Here is an 18,762-nt window from a genome sequence, read left to right as displayed (position 1 = left end):
TTAAGAAAGATATTATTATTATCTATTATATTATTATATGTAAATGTCTATAAATGCTGTTGTACTGGGTGCATAATGTGTCTTTAAAGCTCCACAAAGGTCAGATTGAATATAAAAGCTTTTGATGATGATGGCGATGGTTGGGAGGATTTTCCCCATCAGTTTTATGAGCCGAGGGAACCGCTTTTCCTATACTGTCCTCTCCTTTTCACTGAGTGCACTCAGCAGTGTGTGTGTGTGTGTGTGTGTGTGGTAATAGATGTGTTGTGGCGGAACCACACGGTTTCACACAGCCCCTCCCTCCCCGACCCCCCAGGGGAGAAGGGAGGAGGGGCCAGAGCGCAGCGGAGGCGGGGCGCAGGGTGCTACGGCTCAGTGGAAAGAAAGTGGAAAGTGAGAAAATACCTGAATGGACAATCTGGAATAAGTAAGTAGTATTTCTGTGTTTTGAATGTGTAGAAATGCTGCTGCTGGTGGTGTTTCTGTGTGGATGTGCTCGGCTCTAACGCACAAGGAGACGGGAGGACTCGGGGCGCCGGAGGTCTCCGGTTTCCCCAAACAATAGTCGGCAGGACGCGATGGTCGCCTGTTTTTTTTTTTTTAACCGCAGGGAAGTTTAGGACCCTCATCGGCCCCATTGTTGTCCTCGCCGAGGCCACGTAGCCGTGTGGGGCGACCTGTAACGTGGGAGGAAGAGTGTCGCGTCCCTGCGTGTTCCCGAGCAAAACCAGGGTGAGAGAGGGAGATGCGCATGGAGGGAAATACGCGTCCAGGTTGGTTGTAGGCCGGAGGTTTTGAACGCTGCTCCTCGGCGAAGGACCGCCGGGAATGCGAGCGGCTCCTCCATTCATTTAGTGGGAAGGGGAAGGCGGAAGAAAGGGAGCGGGCGTTTGGGTCGTCTGGCATCAGGACGCGACCGGCGGGGCCTGGGAGTCTCCCATTGTCCTGCCGTACCACAACACCCTGCTCCTCCGTGGTGTGTGCGTCCGCCCCGGATCCGCACCGTAAGTTAGCCCTTTCTTGGTAGCCTTTTTGTGCGAATAGTGTTGAATTATGGATGCAGACGGACTCCTGGTCCACGTTAGCACATCCACCAGGGCCAAGAACGGGTCCGGACGGGTCCTGCCCGTTCAAAGTGAAACCTTGTGGCAACAGGCCCAGTAGAGATGAATACTTCATATACATGCTGGCTTCAAGTCATTATTTATGATGCACAGGAGGAATCCTCTGTAAACTACTCGTTAGTGTGATTTACTAAGCAGTATGATACAGTATACACCTTCCAGGGCTCCACAGACACAAATATCAGTATCAATTTAAGTGGCAGAATCACTGTGAACCCTCTGTAACAGGACTTTTATAATCATATCACAGTACAGTAGTATAGGAGTATCACTGTGTATGTTCAGTTATTTCTAATATTGTACTTCGTTTTGTAGTTTAATTATTAAGTCAATAAAATGGTGAGGTTCCAATCAGATTCCAAGGATACTTCTTAAAAAATCCCTGTTTTGTGATAAAGTCCTGTTTAAGATGCTGGAACTAGCAGATGTTTGGTATTCCTTCTCGATAAATCCCAGATACAGTTGATTGATTTTTATTGTGGCCGGTTAACTGTCCTGTTGGTCCACAAATCAATTAAAGGATTGTTTCAGTTCTGTGGTCCAGTCCCGCCTCGTGACTGTATCCTAAATCACACACGTGCACTTCATACTCCACATGTGTATCTTAATCAGACTGGACTCAACCACATCCATTTCTGAGAGCCTCCCTGTGGGTTGGACATACGTCACCATGGTAACCGGCGTCCACCTTATGTGACCAACAGATGATGTGTGAGAATCATTGTGGACTAATTAAAAACTACATTACACAACGTGTGATCGTATACTAAAGCACCATTGACGTTACAGAGTGGTCTCTGATGAACGTTGTTGTCACTACCGCTTTGCATTGTGGGATATCTATGGCGGCATAGTGTCCAGTATTTGCATGCAGCATGTTTTAAGTGTATATAATAACATGTAAGTTTGGAATTTTGGACACAACCAATGAATTTTGAGAAAATCCGCTAAAACAAAGCATTATACTTGATGACATCGCTTAAGGCTTTCACACACTGCTGACTTTCTCTCTCGTCGATTCAGTCACACGTCAATATATTCTTTTGAACCGCTGACATGCTGAGTACTTTCACACAAAACAAAGAATATAATGTGGAGAAAAGCAACCTCACTTTTCCCTGAAACAAAGACTATTTTTCCTAAGCTTCGGCCGTCACAAGTCATCCACTAATCACGTTGTGTGGACAGTTTTAATGTGAAATATTCACAGGAGGGTATTTTTCATTCGTCACACCCTCCCCTGTGTCTGACTGCCTTTACTTCCCCGTTTTCTGGCTTTCAGAGTGACGAGCTGGTATTGATCGGACTTTCCTCGGCCATGGAAATAACATACTGGAGTTTTTAATGTAGGTGATGTTCCCCTTTAAAGGGTCAGTTCACCTCTTAACCCCAGTGTGTCTGTTGGTTTGGGTTAATACCTTGAAGCATAAAAGAAAGACAAAGTCCTGAACAACAAATGTGATTGAGATGAATATTCAATGTCTCACTTTAAGAATTGGTAGAAAATTAAAAAGCTGTAAAATTATATTACAAGAAAACAATCATACCATTATTTTAGGAAGCAGAACAGGCAGAAGGCAGTCTACTCACCCATCAATGTCTGCTTGGTTTGCTTTGTTAGAAGACTTTAAATTTAGAATGATTTAAAAGCAAATCATAACATTTGACAATCAATGAACTAACAAATATTTATAACAATATTCGGTAAGTGCAAACCTTGATGGACTACAAGGTAAAACCTAAATGAGGATGTCTGCGTTGTCTTTAGGAGAGCGGATGCACGTGCAGACAGTGCGGTTGCTTTCAAAGGGCAGAGAATAGTTTTCAGTGAACCGGTTGTCTGTTACATCTGTGGATCATCTACTTTAATTGGGTACATTTTTCCTTGAAAGGCTTGTTGTTGTTGAGTTTTTCAAATGTCGTTTTTAAATGCTCTGAGTGCCACTAATCAGATTGCACTCGGTCTCTGCAGTGTAAGTCTCATAACCAGAGGAGATGAAAGCATAGGGTTAATATTGTTTGTGGTTTGGGTGAACTGACCCTGTAGGATTTATTATGAAATAAATGCCCCACACCATCTAATGGACCGGAGTCCTGTATCTGAACCACATCTATATCTCCGCTCGGCTCATTCAGCCACTTCCTGTCTCCTCAATACTTTGTTTGGATATGAAGACAGATTGTGTGCCGGGATCTCGTTGAATCACAGCGCTGAGCAGAGGACAGGCCTGTTGATTCAACCATATCCTGTTAGAGACACACACACACACACACACACACCTGCTCTGGTTTGCTGGCCATGTGTGCACGAAGGCTGACAGTAGCAGTTGTCTTGTTTTTCACTGGATTTACTGTGTGTGTGTGTGTGTGTGAGTGTGGGTGCGTGTGTGTGTGTGTGGCCCTGGTACAGTGACCCTGGGTGTGTGCACGCTTATTTTCACAGTTGGTATATCAGGCCTCAAATGGCTGTTGAATGGAGCTGGTCATTTCAGAGATGTCCCAGATTGCTTTCCCACCCTGACAGCTGCTGTCTCAGTGCCAGCAGCCTAAAATGTTTGATGACAACTTGATTTCTTTTTGCCTTTGGGAAAACAGGGGCTGTAAAATCTGACATCTGCTTGTTTTAAAGGTAACATGACGCAAGCTTCACATTTGCAACACAATTCGTGATGCATATTTCAGTTTGAGCGATTTATAGAGCTGCATGAACTTTGAGACCCTTCTTTGATTTTTTTATATCAATATCTTCAGTTTTTAGGGCGCGGTGAGTTTATTCGTATAACACTTCAGAGTGCTTTAATACACAGGATGTATTTGATTAGAAATACAGGCCTTAAAGAGCCAAACAAAGGGATAGAAAACATTCTAAAAGTAAAAAGAAGTGCATGGTTGACACAAATATTTTCAACTAGGATTTATGACAGAAATTAGATATAATATATGTGAATACACGTGCCAATGCAATATGTTTACAATAAGCATACCAAAACAACCCCCTTTTTTATAGATACTTTTATGCTTTTATTTCTAGCATTAAAAAAAGCCCCTTTTCACTCAAAATAAGCTGCCAAATGCATGCAGGTTTAATTTGATAAGATGCCAAATAAGAGCTTTAAATAAAATAGGTTGTATAATATAGAAAATAATAATAGACAAGATGATCTTAAGTATTATGTAAATAAGGACATTTCTGATTGTAATTAAACAAGATTAAAAAGTGTCCAATATGTTTTAAGTGGAGCGTATAAGCACGTCTGAAGGCTATCACTTAGAGCACCATGTTGATGTCCTTTTAATTTAATTAAATGAACCAAGGAGACGTTGTTTACATCATAGGGTTCTACACTTGTGAACATATGGTGACTGTAAAAGCTCATTAACTTGAACCAGAATGACGCACCTGGCCCCAGACTGTAGTGTCAGCATAGAGATGAGTCTAAGAAGATATCATTGAAAAGATAAATCCATTTTGGATTAGATTTAGATTGTTGTGGAACTCATTATCACCCTGTATGTCTAAAACGCTGGCCGTTTAGGTGAGATCTGATGTGCTTATAATAAAGTAGTGTCCGCTCAGCTTGTACAGAGATCAGCTGTCTTTCAGTTAATGATGGATATTAAATTGCTTTATACTCCCTTTGGCCCAAGTAAAAAAAAAAGTCCAACAGTGGCACTAGTAGGCATGAAGCCCAACAGGAACGCTGTTTAATCTCAGACCACACACCTCCACAGATTACTGAAGCGGCCTGTTGTTGGCAACCCTTTTAACTGCAGCCCAGAGTGGCGTGAACAAAGGTCATTTTCTTTTTTTAGAAGTCAGACTTTGACTTTGAGGCAGGGTGGTGAGAAATGAACGAGTTGTTTGTCCCCCAAAAAAAGTAGAGAATCACAGCGCTGTTTGTTTAACAAAAGCTGTCGAAGGAACAGTGACCGATGCAAAGAAACCAACCCGTGTGTTCATAGAAGCAGCCGATCAAAAGTCATTAACCGCGGCGTTTTATACTCTGTTCTTTCATTTAACTTTAATGCTGCTGTGCTGACTGAAGTGGATGAGAAGCTCATTAAGTAGGCCATAGGACACTGGGATGAATAGGAAACCTTATCCATCTCAGCGCTGGACCACACCCCTGTAGATCAAGTCCCCTGTCATATTGTCACCAACGGTCTGACAGGTCTGCAGCTGTGGTTGCTGTATAAATGCTGTTTGCCCTGCCTCATCAGGGGTCAGTGTAGGATACTACTGAAGAAAAGTAATGCAAGGTACCATTTTGCACAAGGTAGAGGTATTCACTTGGTAAGAGTCAAGTAATTGTCTGACACAAATACTAACTTAAAGTGACAAATTGGTGGTTTTACACCAATCAAACAAAGTATAATGTGTTAGTTGTGAGCTTTACTAGTGCTAGTAGGTGGATTTTGTTTATTTTGCAAAGGGCCAAGCTAGCAGCTTGCCCTTGTTTCCGGTCTTCATGCTAAGCTACTGCACTGACATGAGCGTGATCGCTCTTAGCAATCAAGCTAATAAATGTATTGCCTTTAATGTCAAACTCCTTTTAAAGGGGCTCTCCAGTAAGTTGGGGGACTTGTGATAGACTAATGTAATGACTCAAAGGCTTAAGCTCCAAAACACTGGATCCTACATTTTCCCACAATGCAACTGGATATCATGGTTCATAAGAAACCTGCCTGGTTAGCTCACGCCTTTCAAACTCCACGCCTCCAGTTTGTAACAATCTCTTTTTGTTAGAAATGTAACTCCAAGTCAAAGTTGAGATAACCCCAATGACACCACTGTGACATCATAAGGGTCATTTTGTCAGATTCCTCCAGAGACTCGGAAGACTTTACAACTGTTTTTACAGACTGGGTTGTAAAATAATTTATAATATTGTCATAATAGACCACTTTTATGGCACTGATATAATAATTACAGTAATATAAAATCATGATAATGCAAGTACACCCTTTCAAAGAGCAATTCACTTTTCATTGTTAAATAAAACATCAATAACATTAAACCACACACCAAAACAATAAATTAAAAAAGCTTTAAATAGTTTTAATTGTATAAAATGTAAGTGAGAAGAACCACAACAACAAGAAATGACGTATTAGCACAGTCTTTAACGGGTCATTCAGGAAGAAAACATCATAAGTAGGCCAACACTAGTAAGTAATTGGCATAAACATATTTACCCCCAAAAAGTAAATATGACACTTTGAGTCGCATCTTCCTGCCCAGTTACCAGCAGGATATGCAAGGCTAAAATTACAAACCAGTTTCTTTGCTCTATTCAAGCTTTTGTCTCCTGATTTGATTTGGTTTCATGCAGGAACCACTTTAAAAGACCACCCTAACCACTTGTCGTACGTTTTTCATACCATATGTGTCTCATTATGTGGATAGCAGGTCAAGCGTAATGTGGTATGACGTCATGTTGACATTTTAGCTGAAAGGTCAGTGCTGGAAGTTGATGTAACTCTAAAACAAGAGGAACTTCTTTGTTAAGCCTCTTTGCTTTTACACTGAAATTCATTCAAGAAACCCATCATTAAACCTGCAGAGATCCAGATTTTTTCATCCACTCTAGCCTCAAAGATACAACACAATACATTGTACTAAATAACATTTGCATAAATCAACATTCAACACATCTTAGTGTACACAGTCATGTCAGAAACTTGTATTTTCAAGGGTACATGTATTTACTGTATATGCGGAGCTGGTTTGTAAACCAATTTGTAAAACTAACTAATATTTTCTTTAGTAATTGTTTGTTCTAAAGGTCTTTCTAAAATGTCTTGTTTTGCACACTCCCCAAAATATGTAGTTAAGTAGGATCACCGACCTTAACTGGGTAACTTCTTCTGAGTAAAGCCTGAACCGTTATTTAAACTTTACAGATTTGGTGGTGGGGGGGGGGGGATACTGGCAAGAATTCCATTGCATTTGTTTTGGATATTACCAGTCCTCAGAGGAAAAACATTTACAAAATGTGCTTAAAATGTACTGTATTCATGGTCCCCATAGGATGCATCCTTTTGGCTGTGGGTACCACCCCAGCCTTACCTGTTGTTCCACTGTTGGGATGCATTTTCCAGTTGTGCACAGAGAAATATACTGAGCAGATTGCCCTAAAATACAGTAACACATTCATGCTCTCCTGCGGAGTATCCCTACATTGTTGACATGCTGACGTCTCCACCCACCCAGACCACAATGTAAACTTTAATCACAGCATGCCTCATAATATAATGCGATGAAACCCTTTATTTATCACCACAATAATTGCTGTTCCCAACATGTTTAGCTGTCACTAGTGGGGATTTAGACTTCTGTTCATGGTCCTTTTGGATACATATACCTGGCTTTGGTTATAACTTATGAGATAAACATTAGACATGTTTGCGTCTTTGAAATAATACAGTATTACTGTAATCGCTTAAGTGTTATTTTGACGAGGTGGCAGGCAAACATTATGAGGCCATGTGATGAATCCAGATTGTTATTTTGGCCAAAGTTTCTCTTTCTGGTGGGGGGGGGGGAGTTCCAGCCAAACTTCCACAGCCATTAGATAAAAACACTGTTTAGATTTAGTTTATGGCCGGTCAAAACATATGTGGTTTATCTCCGAGTCTGTAAGTACTCTCCTTCAGCATATTTACGACTTCACTCCACTTACATCTGATTCTCTGGGTGAGTCTGTAGCGAATATCTGAAGGACAGATCTTGAAATGTTGTCGTTCTTCAGTGTGCCTTTTCTGCGTAATGTCATGCAACTGTATAATATCTAAAAGAAGTGTTTGCTCGTGTTGCGTGACATTCAGAGGGCAGATTCCTCTCTCACAGAGGTACATCATGTGGTCAGCATGAAACGGTTTACTGCACTTTATATGGCATAAAAACGCAGCACGACTCTGTACATAAGATGCTCATTCCTCCGGCATTACTAAAGATAAAAGCTTACGATGAGACACAAGGAAAAGGCTGTTAGTCATTTGAGTTTTGTGGTTTGCAATAGGCATGTTGAGGTTTTCTGCAGACGGCTGCAGGGATTCAGAATCTCCTCTCGTCTGGTAAGACTTAGTGGCTTTATTGGGACTGGATGAGGGGCGCTTCCTCCTGAGACAAAATGTGGACGCGAGAATAAAAAGGAGTGCACGAGGAATATGATGAGGACAAAAAGAAATCCCACAGACAGTATTTGGCTTGAAGGGAAGTGGATTTTTAAACACAATGGCCTTGATGGAGCAGAAAAACCCCATTAAGTGAAATCAGGACCCCGTAAGAGAGTGATGGCAGCTACCGTCCCTCTCCATTTCCCACAGCGGTCCAATCAAAGCCAGCGAGCGTCACCCGCCCTTTATCAATTAACCACCGTATGACAGCCCGACATCCGTCATGCCAACACTTTTATTTTGGTGATTCTTCGGCAGCATGGAGAACAGAGTGGAGGAGGGCGGCGTAAGGTCAGGTTTCCACGGCAACTGTCAACCTCCAATCCCCCTCCAGCTGAACACCCTCTTTCATCGCCATGGCAGCGGAGAGGCCCTGTTTCCCAGGGGACGAGGGGAGTGTGGGAGGGAATGTGAGACGGCGAGAGGGAGGGAGAGGGCAAACAAGTTTTGTGAAAACACAGTAATCCAATATGGCCGCAATTGTGTCCGAGCTAACGGCTGAAGCCGGCTTCTTGGTGAGGGGAGATACAGTTGTGTGATGATTAACCTCGGCCGAGAACCCGGAAGAGGAACACGGAGGTGAAACTCAAGCCTGGGTTCAGCGGGTTAATGTGTGTTGGTGTCACTCGGAGGGTAGATCGCAGTGCTCAGTGCGCCTGGACAACCGCTTCAGAGTCACCAACCACACCCTCTTAACTCAGTCATTTTTCATCATATTTGTCTCTTTGTCTCCTCCTGAAACCTGAAACTGATGCTGATAGTCTTCAAGGGACTATTTCTTTGTGCCGATGATGATACTTTATTGTCTGATCAAGTCTGGAAATGTTCCTGCATCACAGCAGCTCCATTTGCAACATCAATAAGGACATAAAGGACATAAACATTCAACATAACATAACAATAACTGAAGACAATATAGACTCTTCAATGTCCGTTTGTTCTGGTTTAAGTTGTGAGGAGCAAACTGTGGTGTATATTTGAGCTTATAAATAAAACAAAGAAATAGATTAAGAAGCACTCTCCAGCAGATCAATTTGTTTGGCCCTCAAACTATGTTTACAATTAGGCATGGGATGATGTCAAGTCTATCGATGTTTATCTTCTCCATTAAAAGCCATGAAGCGTTCCATGAAAAGGAAGTTCACAATAGACCCTGGGGAGCTTTAAGTGTATCTGTCTAGATGGTCTGGTGTGATAACTGATCGAAGCACGAGGCAGGAAGTTCACCAAGAAGCCCTTCGTCTCTATTTTAGCGATGTCCCGAGTCTGTTTCATGCATCTCCATCCAGAGCCGATAGAATGTGGACGTCTGTATGGGATTCCCAGCAGATATGGACGTTAAACGTATTTCCAGGTTCTAACCATCACTTTCATTTCTTTCAGGTCACGGCTACCTCAGCTCTCCCCTGTTGCGACTCTCCCACCCCTCTCCTCCTCCTCCTCCTCCTCGCTGTAGCCTCCCCCCGCTCTCCCACCACCTCCCTTCTCCTTCTCCCTCATCGGCCTCCAAGATAGATTCCCTCAGGAGTAAGGTTGACCTGCTCAAGCTGCCCCTGGCCCTCACCACCAAGTCCATCTCCGAGCGCAAGAGCCAGCTGGGAGGAGTCGGCGAGCATCGCGGCACGGGGGGAGGAGGAGGAGGCGGGGCTCGTAAAGCCCGCTCACCGCCGACCCGAGACATGGACAACGAGTCGCAGTACTCGGGCTACTCGTACAAATCGTCCCACTCCCGAAGCTCCCGCAAGCACAGGTGGGAAAACCACCGGGCACACCGACGTCATTTTACCAAAAACACATAATGAATTCAGATACTTTCAGTGCTTAATCAGTTTGTTGAGACCAGTCTCAGTGTTTAAGAATAAAATATACATTTTTAAATATCTACATTCACTATATTACTAGATCCATAATGGGAAATACAGTTTGTGAAGCTATTATAATTTTCCACCTATTATTTACTAAAGTGTGAGAGATTGCAGCGCTTTAACAAATCCCTTGTTTTTCACCCTAATTAAAAAAAATAAAAAATTCCTGTACTGTATGTCTACCTGATTAATATAGTAAAGCACACACTGAACACGCTGCATGTAAATATCATTCACACAGAGAGTACTAAGCACTACCACACTAAGCATCCAGTCACCCTGAGCGTCGCTGTGTGTTTGTCTTCCAGGGATCGGAGGGACCGTCACCGCTCTAAGAGCCGGGACGGCAGCAGCCGTGGAGACAAATCGGTCACCATCCAGACTCCCGGAGAGCCTCTGCTGGATGCCGAGTCGACCCGCGGAGACGACCGGGTCAGTCCTGCTGCTTCACGGACACGTTTGTCCATTTTAAAACCAACCTTATTTATCTGCCACTTATACACCATGACTCATGGCATTTGTTAAATTTGCTATCATCGATTTAAAGGAAACTGTTTTTCTCTAGAAGTGTTTCTTTATCAGTCACTGCATTTCAATGGTTGCCTGTCTTGTCAGTCAGTTGGCAACGAGCAGGTGTTGTCTGCTGGTGTCTTAAAATACCGAAGACACGTTATAATAAGTTTATAAAGGGACTGTTTGTTCCTATATGAAGCGAAGAGGCGTCTTTCTTTAAATAGTAAAGATGCTTTGCATTTAAGCTTTGACCTGACTCGAGTGCCGGCCCACAAACGGCCACATAGATACAAGGGGGGTTTTATCATATTGAATAAAATACAATATCATATTTGAACTTTTCTGGTATTATGACAGAATTTAGTAAGGTCTCTCTTTACCATCTAAACCTTTCATATTAACCTCTTCGGTTTCTGTTGCGATGAAAATTAGATTCTCACTACTTGACATGAACCATAAACCTGATGAATCTCGATCTCTTCTCCTCTGACAGGATGATAACTGGGGCGAGACCACCACAGTCGTCACGGGTACATCGGAACACAGTATCTCCAACGAGGACCTGACCCGCGTCACCAAAGATTTGGAGGAGTCGACGCCTTTGGAGTGCAAGCGCTTCATCGGCCCGGCTCTGGGAGGCTGCCTTAGCTTCTTCGCCCTCGTCACACCGTTAGCCTTCCTCATCCTCCCGCAGGTACTGTGGCGGGACGCCCTTGATCCTTGTGGCACGCCCTGTGAAGGCCTCTACGTCTCCCTGGCCTTCAAGCTCCTGGTCCTGCTCATCTCTTCCTGGGCGCTGTTCCTCCGGCCTCCCCGCGCCACGCTGCCACGCTTCTTCGTGTTCCGCTGTCTGCTGATGGTGCTGGTGTTCCTGTTCGTAGCCTCGTACTGGCTGTTCTACGGCGTGCGGGTGCTGGAGCCCCGGGAGAAGGACTACAGGGGGATCGTGGAGTACGCCGCCTCGCTGGTGGACGCCTTGCTCTTCATACAGTACCTGGCTCTGGTGCTGCTGGAGGTGCGACACCTGCAGCCCGCCTTTTGCCTCAAGGTGGTCCGGAGTACGGACGGAGCCAGCAAGTTCTACAACGTGGGCCACCTCAGGTTAGCCAGACGATCACGTCCTCTTGTTGCTCAACAAAGATCAGAAGAAGACATGATTTTAAAAATGTTAGATATCCATTTTGGACAAAATAAGATAAACAAATTGTAACAATGTATGTTGGTTTTTGTTGTTTTGGTCTATAGAAACGTTCATACAAGAAAGTTGCAAAAGCTGCTTTAAAATAAAGGAAGATAGACAGCGCAACAAAGTGCTCTAAGCTCTGAAGTCCACTTATGAGCTTTTCTGAGCTTTTAACTACATCGCATGGCCTTCCTTAGTTCTTCCAGCTTCAATTAGCTGCCGGGGCCCCATTAAAGGGATAGTTCAGAGGCTTTGAAGTGGGGTTAATCAGGTACTCCACCAAAGTCACAGTAGATGGGCGGTCTGCACGCCACCAGCTTGGAGGAACAGACGGATGTGCCAGCATGGGAGCAAAGCGATGTACTGCTATGGATCTGTTTAACTGTATACTATATTTAGAATATTTTCCAATGCTGGGCTGAACTGGAAGTGCATCTTATCTATACTGGGAGTGGTGGCTTTGAGGCTTTCAGTTCCCCATTGGACAGGGGGGTGAACATACTCCAAATATGGCATGCACTTAGAGTGATAAAGATTTGTTTTAGGTGTCTGAATACATGCTGACTGCTTACATACCTTTGCTCTTGTGTCGGTACTCCTGCATACAGTATATCTCCAATGGGTGTACCAACCACTCTATAACACTATGGATAAGAAGATAATACAACCCCACTCAAAACATCTGAACTATCACTTGAACTCTCTGCTGTCTTCAGTGCAATATCCTTTATTGTTTTTCTCTACTTTTACTTCACAACTCGGCCCCAGATTTGCCGTATGTCACTTTGAATAAACACAGAAATATCACAACATAAATTTACGCAAAATAAACAACGGTAACGAAGATCTAGGAACCTAAATTCAGGCCCTTTTCAGGTCAGGGCCGCTAAGATCAGATAATTAAGTATGACCTACTTTAAGTTCCTTATCAGGTCAGTTGATTATTTACTTTAGTAGGAAGGTTATAATTATTTTGAATTTTCCATTTTATTTTAGTTTAGTTTTGACTGTTATATTAGTTTAGTTTGTTTTAGTTAGTTCTCATAACATTAGTCATAACGTTTCTAGCTTTTATATATTTAGTTTTAGTGTGTGTTTTTTTGGGCCAGCTTTAATGTCTCAGAAAAATGTAGCTTCATATATGTATATAATACATGGTTGGAGAAGAACAGTGTAGGAATGGCCATAATGTCCTTCAGTTTCTGTGGTTCAGTTTTACCAGAGTTGTCTCTCTCCTTTTTCGGTAGTGATACAGTAAAGCTAACACAAAGCTAAAGCTGAAATAAATTAATATTGTGTTCATTTTTATTTGTTTTTTTTTAACCAGCCAATATTCTGTCAATTAGTTTTTTCTTAAAATATTTTGTTTTTATTTCGTTTAATTTGACTAACAACTTCTGTCTTTTAGTATCGGTTCTAATCGTCCTGATTAGCGTTGGGATCCAGGCGTGCTTTTGGTTTTAAACAGGCTTTTACAAATCTATTTCAGCATTTGACATCTGAACAGAATATAATCTTCTTTAAACTCCAAGAGTCCCCTCATCTGTTGTTGTCATGTGTTACACACACATACAGTCTGTCCTTGTGCAGCCGCTGATGTGAAACCTGTACTTGCTGTGGCACTGATTTGATTGAAACGCTGTGTTTTTAGTATCCAGCGGGCAGCTGTGTGGGTGTTGGACCGTTATTACAGCGACTTCGCCGTCTACAACCCTGCCCTGCTCAACCTGCCCAAGTCCATCCTGTCCAAGAAGATGACCGGCTTCAAGGTTTACTCCCTGGACGGTAAATACAGCCTGATGCCCGCTTTCTAATCTAGAGCTCCGGCTTTTCACTCCATAGTCATTTGTCGTTCAGACCCAGATGATGCGTTCAATGACACATACTGAGGTTAAAGCAGCTGAATGCCATTTGTAATTATTTTCCTCTGCGTGACTGCGAGAATTCAAATGTGAACGTTATATTACACTTTCACACACTCGAATATGAGCAGCAATTTAAGAATCTGCTATGAAATTCGCTAATCCTGGACTCTGCATGTGTCGTCTAGCAGAGAGCACCACCAATAACTCCTCGGGCCAGTCCCGAGCCATGATAGCAGCTGCTGCCCGGAGGAGGGACAACTCCCACAACGAGTTCTACTACGAGGAGGCCGAGATGGACCGCAGGGTCCGCAAACGCAAGGCCAGGTCAGACGGATACTCCTTACTACAAATACCTGCAGGGGTTCATTGTGATGTGTGATTGGTTGGAGCAGCAAACAAGAGACACTCCATGTTGTATTTGTCTGTGTGGAGAGAGAGAGGAACCTGGGGCTCGACCTGCTGAGATGAACGTTTCATCAGGACACAACATGATCCATTTTGGTTTTGTTGCAGTTTCTCCTCTTGGTCTTTCACATAAGTCACGTTTTCTACAGTTACTTTCTAAATTAGACATCACAGTAGAAAACATGTAATAGAGGCCCACTGATACATAGACTGATTTATTAGCTAATGTTAGAAGGCACATATATATACTGGTATAGCCTTACTTCCAGAGATACATCTTATTATAATTACTTTAGAAGCCAAACTGGATTAAGGATCATCTGACCACTGAATGAACTTGTGCTGACACCCAATGCTTTTGGATGCTGGTTTGTTTTAAGCCTCTCGTCTCATTTCTGTGAAAGAGAAAGCATTTTTATGTTGTTTTTTTAACTTTTGCCATTTGGTTTATGGCGTCTATTATTTCTGTTTTATGTGTAACTTGTGTTAAACTGTTACGCTGGCCAAGTAACGTTTAATAATCAAGGAAATCAAAACCAGACTGTGTTGCTTTGAGCTAAATGTGTCAGTTTTAGTTGTCTCTGTGAAACATATTTAAAACCACAGTGCAGTAAGTCATAAAACTGGTTTATCGCATTATTAGCACAGCCAACATTTGCTCTTGTTTATCTTGATCATTATTAAAGAAAACATTTGACTGATATTTATGCAACAAAGAGAGTCTTGAGAAAAGCATATGTGACGTTTCTAAAAGTGTGTTTTCTGGACCCTCCAGGTTGGTCGTGGCGGTGGAAGAGGCCTTCACGCACATCAAGCGTCTCCATGAAGACGAAGTCGCCTCGTCCCCCAAACACCCGAGGGAGGTGATGGATCCTCGGGAGGCGGCTCAAGCCATCTTCGCCCCGATGGCCCGAGCCATGCAGAAATACCTGAGAACCACGCGGCAGCAGGCCTACCACAGCATGGAGAGCATCCTCACACACCTGCAGTTCTGCATCACACACAACATGACGCCCAAGGTAAAAAGACTGTGATCACCGTGGCTAGATGAAAATGTACACACAGTTTAAGAACTTAACATTCTATGTTGACATGCATAAGTTACATTTACTGGGTTTTTAAGTCTATTGGGATATTCTTTTTTATTAAATATATTTAAATTTGACTTTCTTGTTGTATTTATCCACTGAAAATGTATCGATGGGGCTTCAAAACAGCATTAACGAAGGAAATTTTGGGGGAAAATTATAATAATCAAAAACAATTCTGAATCACTTTTGGTGTCTAGTCTAATGTTCTTAGTTATGTACATAAATATTGAGATTACTAGCATTAAAGATGGACTGCTTTTTAATATTTATTCAAGCACGCAAGCCAAATTTAATTAAAAATGTATCTTGTTTTATGATGTCATAGATTCAAGATAAAGATTATTTATGTCATGTTGATTTGAGCAATCAGAAGAGAGTTCACAGCTTGAAATCACAAAGTGAGACAACACGTAGTTGTAATTGTTGAGGAAAATGCAAATAGATGTGATATAATGTACATATTATTGTTATAAAAATGTCTGTTTCCATGAAATTTGACCACCTTCACCCTCACTGTCAGGCTTTCCTGGAGCGTTACCTCTCCCCCGGCCCCACCATGCAGTACCAGCAGCAGAACGGCAGGGGGCGCCAGTGGACCTTAGTGAGCGAGGAGCCAGTGACCTCGGCCCTGCGTCAGGGTCTGGTCTTCTCCCTGCGACGCCTGGACTTCTCCCTGGTCGTCACGGTGACGCCGCTGCCCTTCCTGCGGCTCGGGGAGGAGTTCATCGACCCGAAGAGCCACAAGTTCGTCATGAGGCTGCAGTCGGAGACCTCGGTGTGAAGCGTCCCCTTTCCTTCCCCCACGTTGGCCTCTCTTTGCGCTCTCGCTCCTGCTGGATCACTGATGTGGCGGGACACATGGAGGCCGTGTGGTGCACTCCCATCCAATCGTTCCCCCGTCTGTGACAAAGGAACCGTTCTAGGAGAGGAGGGTCTGAACCCTCCCCCCGTTTTATGATCATCACTGATGCTCTGATATCAAACTGTGATCAGCTCGACGATTGTTCAAACCTGGAATGAATCGGATGCCTTGGCTTCTTTCCCGTGTTGTTAAGTCTTGGTCTTTTACAACACGCTGTTAAAATAACGTTTTTTCTCAAGAGGGCTCTTTCCTCTTTTTGCCTTTTCTGTTGCCGTGTAACCACTGGACTACTTTACTGTGCTGACTCAACACACACCAGAGGTGAAGGATTACGTCACATTAGTCACTTCCTCTTTCTGGTGTCTTGACATCAGACTGACTGGAGCTCAGCTCTGACTGCTACGCTGGTGTACCACTGCCTTTTGGGTCCCTGACGGTCTACCGTTTAGTTCCACATGACAAGGACTGTTTTTTATATTCAAGGGTGTGACTTTCTTTTCCTTTTTTTTTTTTTCTTTTTTACTTACAGAATGTAGCATTATGTGCTTTGAATTAACACGTGGCTTTCCTGCGGCCCGAAGGCCAAAATGTCTTTTTATCTGCCGAAAGAAAAATGGAATTACTTCCCTGAGCTACTCCAGACTGTATTCATGATTGTCTAAATATGCAGGTTTTGTTTTATTCTACACTGGCATTCTTACTATTAATTTGACAGTTTTAACAAGAAGATTAAACACAGACCCCATTAATGCCTGTTATTATCATGCAATCTGTATCTGCTTAAATTACCTGGAGAAGGATGTTAAACCTTAAGCCTGGAGTTGTTCTTTTTGTCAACAAATCTCATGAAAATACCAACAACAAAAAAAAGTTTTCAATTCTTTCTGACTTACCTCCTCTGGAAGTCCATACTTAATAACTTTAAATACATCCATAAAAAAGACTAAGTGATAACATCTGGGTAAAAACAATACCGAAACAGGAGGTTTTACATTTATTCCTCAGTCTTTTCAGTATTTATGGCACCAGGAAGTAGAAGTGAGAGCTGCCTTGTTCATGCAATTAAGGGACATGTCACCCACTGCAATGTCGCCGCTCGTCATCAGGCTTTGATGCACAGATGGTACATTTTTAGTTTGTTCACGGGATTCCCTGAGAATAAGAAAACTATAAAGTATCTCCAGACTTATCTTTTAGATGCAGAACTACTAGATCCACTGCCCCGGAGAGACCAGAGCCGGAGTCTACACCGCATTGTGATTGCATGTCAACCGTGTGTGCATGCAATCTGTAAAGTTTCACCACATTTTAAAAGGGGGGGGAAATAATATTCTGTCGAGTTGGAAAAAACATTTTTTAACATGACCAGGACAGGTGAAAAGTAGAGCTCCAACTTGTTGTAGTTTCCGAGGTTTCAGCCTCATCTCTTTCCTCAGTGTTAGGAGTTGCTCAGTTGTCATCGAGATGGTTGGAAGAAGAGGAAGAGGCCATCGGAGACATTTTTTATCAAGATGGAAACAGACCGTGAATGTCTGATATTAAGATATTTTAGAAAAACGAGAAGAAAGAGAGGAAAAAAATGGAATTGCATGAGCAAACGCGCTAAAATCTTTTCAGGAATTAAACGAGTGAAAAAGAAACCAGAAAATAAGTCTATTTAATAGAATTCTGATTCTAAAAACACACAAAGATCTTCACAAGAACTAAAAATGAATGCACTCTAGCAGCCGATGTCTGTGTTGAGTTGTTGTCAAAAGCTTTGGGAAGCTTAATTGACTAATTAATATCCAACCAATCACAACGGAGAACACCGTTAACACCAGGTGTAAAAGAGCGTGATCAGATAAGGTATCCAGATACAGACCACATGTTAATACTCGGTGTAAATGGGTCCATTCCAGACTTCTTTTTTACATTTTCTTTTTACAACGTACATGTAAAGAATTCAGTCAGCTGGAGTGAAACTATCAGCTGCCTTCTGTGTTTTTTTTATTTTATTTTTATTTTTTATATGCGTTTTTTAAAAAGAAAAATCCCAAACCAGACGTGTGATTGTAACTCCTCTCTGCAGCATCACCACCCTCGCCTTGTGCCACGAGCTGAAACGAGCACAGTGAACGTCGACAGCCTTACTCTCCAGATGTGGAGGACCAGCGACGGGGCACATCTGTCCTCGCGCTGACTCCTCTTCCTCCAGGGCCCGAACTGTAACGCCGAGACTCGGCTGATGCGAAGGCTTGAGCCGACCTGTTAGCATCTACCTACAGTTTGTTGAGCCGCAACACGACGTTTGCTTTTCTTCACAGTGAAAATATGGTTTAATAATCAGTTTACGTTTCTATGGAAAAACTCCAAACACCAGGTCTAATGTGTGTGACGTTTCATCCCACTGATCATAAATGCAGATAATTTTTTTTTTTTTTTTTTAAATGCATGATAGACTTGTTCGGGGCTCCAAAACTTTAAAAAAATAATAATAATAACTTGTTTTCTATCATTTTGAAGGTGCCTAAGTTATGACGATGCAATTTTCCAAATGTTTTTACTTTTGAAAAACAAGTGGCTTGTAAAAAAACTATGTAGATTTGTCTTGTGTTTTCTCCTCCTTTTAGTAACTGTAGCTTGTATAGTGCGATAGGCCTTTTTCCATTATTAAACCATTTATTACTTCTTTA

At 42.5% G+C, this 18,762-nt stretch overlaps 1 protein-coding gene across 2 annotated transcripts; it reads left to right on the top strand.

The window, feature by feature from the left end:
* Positions 1–334: 334 nt before the first annotated feature.
* On the top strand, positions 335–18,762 carry LOC311012610 (vang-like protein 2). 2 transcript variants are annotated; one of them, XM_084008137.1, is made up of 8 exons: positions 335–427; positions 9,687–10,053; positions 10,477–10,600; positions 11,175–11,782; positions 13,516–13,649; positions 13,918–14,053; positions 14,910–15,153; positions 15,746–18,762. In XM_084008137.1, the coding sequence occupies exons 2-8, from the start codon at positions 9,983–9,985 to the stop codon at positions 16,004–16,006; spliced, it is 1,578 nt and encodes a 525-aa protein (XP_083864263.1). In that variant the 5' UTR covers positions 335–427; positions 9,687–9,982; the 3' UTR covers positions 16,007–18,762. The 2 variants fall into 2 exon arrangements, with proteins under 2 accessions (XP_083864263.1, XP_083864262.1); XM_084008136.1 differs by having other exon boundaries at positions 13,915–14,053.

The sequence above is a fragment of the Eutrigla gurnardus genome, assembly GCF_963514095.1.
Source record: "Eutrigla gurnardus genome assembly, chromosome: 4".
NCBI classification, from domain to species: Eukaryota; Metazoa; Chordata; class Actinopteri; order Perciformes; family Triglidae; genus Eutrigla; species Eutrigla gurnardus.
Note: the sequence above shows the minus strand (reverse complement) of the source record. Positions and strands in the feature narration are given on the sequence as shown.

Bases quoted from the DNA above. Each gene is read 5' to 3' on its own strand.
- LOC311012610 (XM_084008136.1), top strand. From the start codon at position 9,983: ATGGACAACGAGTCGCAGTACTCGGGCTACTCGTACAAATCGTCCCAC. The intron at 10,601-11,174 runs GTCAGTCCTGCT...CTCCTCTGACAG, and splicing joins CGACCCGCGGAGACGACCGG to GATGATAACTGGGGCGAGAC. The intron at 11,783-13,515 runs GTTAGCCAGACG...CTGTGTTTTTAG, and splicing joins TACAACGTGGGCCACCTCAG to TATCCAGCGGGCAGCTGTGT.